The sequence below is a fragment of the Triticum aestivum genome, chromosome 6D (genome assembly GCF_018294505.1).
Source record: "Triticum aestivum cultivar Chinese Spring chromosome 6D, IWGSC CS RefSeq v2.1, whole genome shotgun sequence".
NCBI classification, from domain to species: Eukaryota; Viridiplantae; Streptophyta; class Magnoliopsida; order Poales; family Poaceae; genus Triticum; species Triticum aestivum.
This window is the reverse complement of record NC_057811.1, coordinates 163823478-163832349: the sequence shown is the minus strand read 5'-3', so window position 1 is coordinate 163832349 and position 8872 is coordinate 163823478. Positions and strand designations below refer to the sequence as shown.

General features: G+C 57.7%; 1 protein-coding gene across 1 annotated transcript; it reads left to right on the top strand.

Annotated features, from left to right (window-relative positions):
• Positions 1 to 7320: 7320 nt before the first annotated feature.
• On the top strand, positions 7321 to 8617 carry LOC123144302 (transcription factor MYB44). Its single transcript, XM_044563391.1, has one exon. The coding sequence runs from the start codon at positions 7466 to 7468 to the stop codon at positions 8357 to 8359; it is 894 nt and encodes a 297-aa protein (XP_044419326.1). The 5' UTR covers positions 7321 to 7465; the 3' UTR covers positions 8360 to 8617.
• Positions 8618 to 8872: the final 255 nt, after the last annotated feature.

Sequence of the window (8872 nt, the reverse complement as noted above, 5' to 3'; positions counted from 1 at the left end):
CGTCCCTGTCCGTTTACAAGCAGTCTTGCATTTCTTGTATGTCAGTTTACTGAATTTCAAATTTGGGTCAATCGATTTTGAGTAGTTCGCCGGAGGGCAACCTCATTATCTATGTTAGGGTTTAGGGTGAGGGTGGTGGTGGTGCTTCGCTGGAGAAAAAAAACTAGACGCAGGCGGGGCTAGATGGATGGTCCGGGACGACGGCAAGACTGGCCGTGGGGGGCCCGTGCGGCAGTATGATAAGAAGAAGAGGTGGGGAAGAAGAAGGTCAGGTGATGTACGATCTTCATCCAACGGTTCAGAACAGTCGACTGGCCCAATTTTAAAAATCAGTTGACTGACGTGTAGCTGCACCCGTTGTATGTGGCCCAACAATGAGTCAGTGACGGCCCGTCTCGTTGGTGGTGGACTGTTGGTACGCAACGAGAGCACCACGCTGTGGGGTCCAGAGGCGATGCACCACGGTCGCCACTACTCCCGCCCGTGCAACACCAGTGGCAGTCGCACGGCCGTTTACGCTCACGTGGTGACTGAGCCAACAGTTGAATTCCGGAGTACCGCCGCTCGTGCATGACAGCTAGTAGGCCTGTCCGGTTTCACTCGCACGGCAGGCTCGCTGGAAGTTTCGCGCGCGGCCGCCTGTCCGCTAGCGGGGCGCTGGAATCCGGGCACAGTGGCTCACAGCTCGCCCGCGACACGCACATTGATTCGAGCCTGACTGCCCCTCTGTCTCTCTCACCTCACCTTCACAGGCTTCACTTCACCGCTCGCCCGCCCACCCACCCACCCGCCGGAGCCAGACAAGAGGCATCTCGGCACCCCCGACCACCGTGCCCGGCACATTCACTGGTTTCCCTCGCTGCCGTGGCAGGCAGTGCCACCGAAAGAGAGAGAGCTCAGAGATCCACCATCCACACGAGCAGCCGTTGCCTCGTCCCCAGTATAGTAGATAAATAAAGAAATGCTACCGAATCCCGCACGTCGGCAGGGGGGAAGGAAGATAGATTGATGGATGGACGTTGGACGGATAGGACACCGGGCGTGTTTGGGGGCGGTACGGAGGCCGCCCGAGGGCATAAAATTAAAAATACTGTACAATACAGGCTGGGGAAGTGGCAAAGCAAACGATGATGGATCCGGCGCGGCGTGCAGGGCACCGGCTTGGGCGATAAACAAAACGGTCCCAGGAAGCTGCGGCGAAGCTGCCTAGGGTCGTAACTGAAACGGGTGGGGTGGTGGGGTTGTTGGTTTGGGCTGGCACCCGTGGAATGGATCCCCCCGACCCGATCTCGCTCTCGCTCTCGCCATGGACGTGGATCTCTGCCGATCTCGGCTGTACAGTACAGTACCGGCCAGTGTCGGTGCGGTGGGAGGCCGTTAAAGCCTCGCCAGGCTGTCCCAGATCCGTCCACGTCCCCCTTTCGCCGATCGATGATCCACCCGCCTCTGACTTCCACGGCCCCAACCTTACCTTCCCCGCCTCGTCGTTTTCTGCCCCTCCCCACTACCCCTACGGTGGTGCGGCTACGTGGACGCGCCGCCCGATGCCGGGCCTCGCGACGTGGAGCCGCCCGGTTCGCTCGCCGTTTTCGGCCATCTCCACTCTCCAGCCAGCCAGCCCTCCGACCTCATCCTCCTCGCCTTGCCTGCTTTTGTTTCTGAACCCAACTTTATTGTCTGGGCATGACCCTCAGTGACTCATCACGCGCGGCTGTGCTCTGCTTCTACTGCAGTTCCGTGAACTTCGGCCGGTGGGTCTGTGCTTTCGCATTGTCCATTGCCCCGAGCTCTCACGCCCGCTCGCTTCCTGTGGTTGTTACTCGCGAGTTCAATTTAAGTCGTCAATGCAGCTACTTAGGCCAACTCCACCGCACGATCTCAAACGGACGTCCGGTTTGATTGGATTTTGTCTCGTTGGGTAGGGCGATGGAGTCGTGCCCGGGCCTGTCCTGAGATGCGGTGACCGTGCGTCCACCGCGCTGCCGCATCCGTTTGCCCCATCCTGTCCGCCAGGGTAAAAAAATGCCCATATTTTCATATAAAAACTAGTTTGCACGTCAAAATTAATTGTCTAAAAATAAAAATAATTTTACAACCCAATCAAAATTGTCTCTAATAAAGTAGTTTTACAACCAAATCGTAATTGTCTTGAATGAACATGAAATGAACCAATACATCTATTGATTGCCAATGTGATCCCACACGTGCTTAACCAAGTCATTTTAAAGATCCAAATGAGTGTGCCAATCACGCAGCTCACAACTTGATGCAGGGGCTCAACATTTTCACCTTGATAATCAAATCCTTGGTCGAAGATACTCTCATCATGCTCGTCCTCGACGATCATGTTGTGTATGATCACACAAGTAGTCATCACCTCCCAAAGCTTCCTTTCATCCCATGATAGTGCAGGGTTTCGAACGATACCCCACCGGGATTGAAGCACACCAAAAGCACGTTCCACATCCTTTCTACCACTCTCTTGCATTTGGGCAAATCTCTTTCTCTTCTCACCTTGGGGGTTTGAGATTGTCTTCACAAAAGTTGACCACTGAGAGTATATACCATCAGCTAGATAGTATCCCTTGTTGTACTGGTGGCCGTTGATCTCGAAGTTGACATGTGGGGAGTGGCCTTCTGCAAGCCTTGCAAAGACTGAAGAACGCTGCAGGACGTTGATATCATTGTGAGAACCTGCAATGCTGAAGAAAGAATGTCATATCCAAAGATCCTGCGAAGCCACCGCTTCTAATATGACAATGCACGCTTTGACATGCCCTTTGTACTGGCCCTGCCAAACAAATGGGCAGTTCTTCCACTCCCAGTGCATACAATCTATGCTGCCAAGCATGCGTGGAAAGCCTCTAGCTGCGTTGATCGCCAACAATATCTCTGTATCAGCGGCAGTTGGCTGCCTCAAGTACTCCGGGCCAAACACCTCGATCACAGCCTGGCAGAACTTGTACATTGACATCAGACATGTTGTCTCATTCATACGCACATATTCATCCACCAAATCGTCTGGAATTCCATATGCAAGCATGCGGATGGCCGCGGTGCATTTCTGGTAAAAGGAGAATCCAAGCTTGCCAAGGGCATCCGTTCTGCACTCGAAGTATGGGTCATGAGCAACCACTCCCTCTCGGATGCGATTGAACACATGCCTTGCCATTCGAAAACGGCGACGGAATTTATCCGGCTTGAAGAGCGGGGTGTTGGCAAAGTAATCGGCATAGAGCAGAGTGTGGCCTCTCTCCCTGTTGCGGTTCAGGTTGGGAGCACGGCCAGGGAGTGACCCCCTGTACCGAGGAAGCTGCCTTTGCATGTGGTCGTGAACGGCCAGTGCAGCCACCACAAGATCTTCATCATCCGACGACGAATCGTCCGATGAACAAATGAAGTGGGGGAAGAAAAACTCATCTCCACTGTCCATACCTTTGTGGGCAAAGTGTCGAAGACCTTGCGGTCGTGGTGGCAAAGAGGCCGCGATGATCATCTCAATGCAGCAGGGGTGGTTGGCGGCCGGCTACTGGCCGCTCTGGAGCACTCGTCGGAAGCTGTCGCGACCGCCGTGGTACGTCGCCGGCGGTCGTATCCCCTCTGCCGCCGGCTGCGACGGCGATGGCCAAACCTCCTCCGATCGATGGCCAAAACTACGGCGAAAGCGCGGGCGTGGTGGCTGCCATGTCGAGACGTGGTTTGGTATGGACGGCCGGGGGCTGCGCGGTGAGGAGGTGGCGCCGGCAGCGGGGCGGGGAGATGGGGTGGAAGCGTTGGAAGCGAAGGGACTGCTAGTGTCCCCGACAGGCGGGCCACGAGGGACAAGGGCGTGCGGCGAGCCCGTCCGTGTGATGCCCATTTCACCCCAAACTCGGCGCAAGTTTGGGTCGGGGATGGGTCGAAAACGGACGGAATCCGGACATTTGTCCGTTTGAGTCCACGTGTTGGGCCGCACTATTCGTTCGTTCTACCCTAAACAGACGCACTCGGACAAGTTAGGGTCGCGAGGTGGAATTGGCCTTACTCTCAGCAGCTCTTGTCCCCGACTCAAAACCATTGCGATTTGTGAAACCTGGAGAGCAGCAATAGCCAAGTTGCAGTAAGACCAGCCACAATAGAAAGTAATATACACTAGTAACATACACATATCCCTAAACTATATTACTATCTTTATAGTGCGTAGTAACATAAGTTTTTTGCATTGGGACATGTAATGTTACAGTAACTAGCTAAATTATTCAAACTATCTCTCTCCTCATTAATTCATTGCCACATAAGCAAATTTACTGAGTTGGACTCCATGTTATTGCTCAAGTTATTCCCATTATGGCTAGTCTAAAGCTTTTGGAGAGCACGCCTTAACTCAGTGCAGGTAGGATCACACATCACGAGGAGAGCAAACCGCCAATGTAACCGCAATGATAAACCTCGTGATTTAACATCAGTGCAGTGCAGCGCAGTGCAGTGCAGATATTTTCCTTTTTCATGTTCATCGGTGCCTGCCAGCGAGGCCAGCGGGGGCCGTACGGGTACGACCCATGAAGGCAGGCGTCAGGGATAGCTGCTAGGCAGTGGCAGTGGAGCAGCGGCGTGCGTGAGGCGAGTGATGACTCAGCTCGCGTACACGGAGACACCTGGGCCGCGGAGCTGAGCTGTGCCCATAACTGCCGTGCCTCCCTCCACGAAATCGCGCCGGTTTTCATTGCCCCGCCTCGAGAGATTGCGCTCCAGCCTGGCCACCCCCCGCAAACCGCCGCGCCATCCGACCCTCCCCCCCTACGCCCCACCCTATCGCCTCCCTCCTCCGACCCCCCTGTCGTTTTCCCCTTGTAACCACAACCCAGTGCTTCCACGTGGTCCCGCCCCCAAGAGCTGGCCCGCGCGTCAGCGACGGAGGCCACCGCGTCGGCGCGGTGGATGGGTGGATCGGGAGGAGGCACGAACCGTCGCGCGCAGCGGTCGTACAGTCCGGCTTGTACGCATGTACGGGCGGGCCCCGCGACGGGCCGGACGGTTGCGATTCAGCTCGGGATGGGCTCCGGCGAGGGTACACGCCACTGTGCTGGCTAGGCCGTGCCGCACCGCTGCGTGCGTTCGCGCCCGCGCGCGTCGCCATCCCCGCTCCAACTTCCGAGTCCAAAGGGGGATGGACGCACAGCTGGATGGATCACCGATTCATGAATCTATCATCTTTCCATCTCCTGCTCATAAGCGCCAAAGCCTCGGTATTTCGCTTTTCGCCAACCTTTGCTCCACGAGAGTACAAAGTGTGTTGCATGATGCGCATTGTAACAGGGGCAGTGAGCCCCTGCAAAATGCAAAAAACCTCTTATCTAGTACTCCCTCTGTAAACTAATATAAGAGCGTTTAGATCACTACTTTAGTAATCTAAACGCTCTTCTATTAGTTTACGGAGGGAGTATTTCTTAAGAGCAACTTCAACTGAGGCGCCCATTTCGTCCGTCCAAGTTCGTTTGGTTCGGCGCGGAGAAAAAATGCTGACTCAACGCGTCGACTCATTCCCAAAATCAGTCTGCATCGCGTACGCGCGAACCCATTTCAAGCCCGAAATTGCACCTGAAATGTATCGACGCGGAAGTAACGCGAACGCGCCGCGTGTCCCCTTGATGTCCGCCGCCCAACAACCACCCACGTCTTATTAAATGCCAACACCTACCTCGAGGCCCGCCTGACAGCGCGTGCAAGGTCCGCGAGCCCGTCCTTTTTAATGGAAGCGTGCGGCGGGGCCGGCCTCATCCACTTCCAATGCCCCGTCCACATCTGGCCACACCGTGCTCCCTCGCTGGCGACCAGGAACCCTAGCAAGCCCAAAGCACCATGAGGTTTTTCAGTGGCAAGGGGAGGAGGGAAGCTGACCCCCGGTGTGAGCTCTTCCCGCGGCTCGCCGAGGCGAGCTATTCCGCCGCCGCCTCCTAGACGCGGCTCGCCACCGAAGCGGCAGCGTCTGTACATACCAATCCACCAGGCGTGGTGGCACTAGCAGTACCGCCTGCACTACAGTATCCGGATGTCAACCCGCCTCACGGCTGGCATCTGTATCCGCAACGGAATCCCTATTCCGGCAGTGCCACGCACGCCGCGCGTGCACACCGAGGAGGTTCGTCGACGTCGCGAGGGCCTCACTCCGGAGCAGCGGCGGATGCGTGCCTACGCGCCAGACTCCCCCAGTTGAACACCGGAGGACGAGGCGGCCCACCTTGAGCGCTGGAAGGCGCATTGGCTTGGCCAAGAGGAGGCCGACGGTGAGCAGCAGATGCTTTGGGAGTAGCAGCTGCGCCGCGATGCGGAGGCGCTGCGGCTTGAGGAGGAGGAGGAGCGCGCCCGGAGAGAAAATGCCAGCGCCCTAGTAGACGCCGGAGGAGGCTGTCCTGGCAGCGTACCAAGTGGCGTTCGGATGGGCTGGCCCTGCTCCCGTCTTCATCGACCTCATCGGCAGTGATGGCGACATCAAGAGCAAGGGCAAGGCGGATGACGTTTAGGGTAGCGTGCCGGCGTAGACTTTTTTATGTTTTTAATTAATGTTTAATTAGGTTTAGGTGGACTTTGGCCGACGGTTGACCGACCACTTTAATGTTTAATTATGTTTATTTCTGCGACCTATTTTTTTTACGCCGGTAAATTTGGGTCCGTCTCCTGTTGGACGCTCAAGCCGACCCATATGAAAATGCGGACGCGCACGTCCGCCCGCCGATCCAAGCGGACGAAAAGCGGACAGAACGCGCGTCCGTTGGATCTGCCCGTTGAAGTTACTCTAATAACCCTGAAAAATACACCCGCAAAAAAAATTCCCCTGAAAAATACAGAGGTTCATGTGAAGCATACGATCTTTTTTTTAGTGGAATGTGAAGCATACAATCTGGGACACAACTGCCCGGTGAGGGCTCGTACAGGGTCGGAGTTGTTTTGGCGTAGCCGTATATGAACACGGCATGGAACGGCCGGTTCGGATTTGTGAGCCCCGTTCCGCGAGCAGTCCAGCTATTTTCGCCAGTTTTTAACGGCCTTCGTGGCATGGGGTTTGACGGTACGGAAGCCAACCCTCCAATTCAAAATTCAAACCATGCGGCTCCGGGGGACCGCGAGCGGATTAACAACCAAACAACGGCCTCCATCACGCGCCCGTCCATCCGCTCGCTCTCCCCGCCATGTGGGCCCGTGCAACCGCGGCCCCACCCGCCATTCTGTTATCGCAAACGACACCGCCTCCGAGCGTGAGGTGGCCCCTCGCCAGCTGTACCCCGGCGACCAGCTACCGGCCGCTCCTGCCCCGGCCTATATAAGCCCCCGCCTCCTCTTCCCCTTCCAATCACCATCGGAGTCCAGACGTCCTAATCACTAATCAATCGGGGAAGCACGCGCACCGCCACCACCGGAGCGTCTGCTCGTGAGGTGAAGGGAAGGGGAGGAGAAGGTTTTTGGTTGTAGTGTGTGTGTGTCGCCGGCGATGGGGGCGGAGGCGGAGTGCGACAGGATAAAGGGGCCGTGGAGCCCCGAGGAGGACGAGGCGCTGCGGCGGCTGGTGGAGCGGCACGGGGCGCGGAACTGGACCGCGATCGGGAGGGGGATCCCCGGGCGGTCGGGCAAGTCGTGCCGGCTGCGGTGGTGCAACCAGCTGTCGCCGCAGGTGGAGCGCCGCCCCTTCACGGCGGAGGAGGACGCCGCCATCCTCCGTGCGCACGCGCGGCTCGGCAACCGCTGGGCCGCCATCGCGCGCCTGCTGCCCGGCCGCACCGACAACGCCGTCAAGAACCACTGGAACTCCTCGCTCAAGCGCAAGCTCGCCACCGCCACCGGCGGCGCGGCGTGGGAGGACGGCAGTGACTCCGGCGACTCCCCGCGGCCGTGCAAGCGCGCGAGCCCGGGCCCCGAGAGCCCCACCGGATCGGACCGCAGCGAGCTCAGCCACGGGAGCGGGCAGGTGTTCCGGCCCGTCCCGCGTCCCGGCGGGTTCGACGCCATCAGCGCGGACGTGAGGCCGCCTCCTCCGCGCCAGGACGAGGACCTGATCACCTCTCTGTCGCTCTCTCTCCCCGGACTGGACCACGGGTTCCACCACGACAGCGCCCGGAGCCACTTCCAGGAGCTCTCGCCGTCGCCACGCTCGCCCTCTCCCCCGCCGGCGCCGGCGCCCCAGCCGTCGTCCTCGTACCCGTTCAGCGGCGATCTGGTGGCGGCCATGCAGGAGATGATCCGCGCGGAGGTGTGCAAGTACATGTCCGGCGTGGGGCTCCCCGCCGGGTGCGGTGCCGGGGCCGTGGGAGAGGCGTGCATCCCGCAGCTCGTGGAGGGCGTGATGCGCGCCGCCGCGGAGCGGGTCGGCGTCATGACCCGCCAGTAAAAATAAAAACGCTAGTAGTAAAAACCATCGGCCGTCCGCCGATGCAAGTGCAAAGAAGTCGCCGCGAACGCGGTCGCACCGCCGCTAGATCTTGTGAAGGAGTAGCGCTGAGCTGTAGTCGCTTTCTTTTCTGGTTCGTTCTGTTTGCGCTTCCTGCTTTGGAGTCTGTTTATTCTTCGGCCTGCTCTGAAACAGAGCAGCGGCGAAGTCGGCAAGGGGGAAAATGGAAAGAAATGAGAACGGAAATTGTTAATTATTGCTACCACTCCTACCGAGCCCGTCATTTCGGCACAGGAATGAGATGACTGGGACTGGTGATGGGGAAATTTGGCAAATCATGTTCGCTTCTCCGCGGTCGATCTACGCGCCGAAATATAGCAGGTTCCGTTGATGGTTTGAACTTGGCATGTAGCACCGGCATGCTCAGCCATCACCAACCGTGGTCATCTCTGAATCCTGCTATAATAAGATCTAGTAAGCCCTTTCCCGTGTAGTACTAGTTCTTGGTCGATC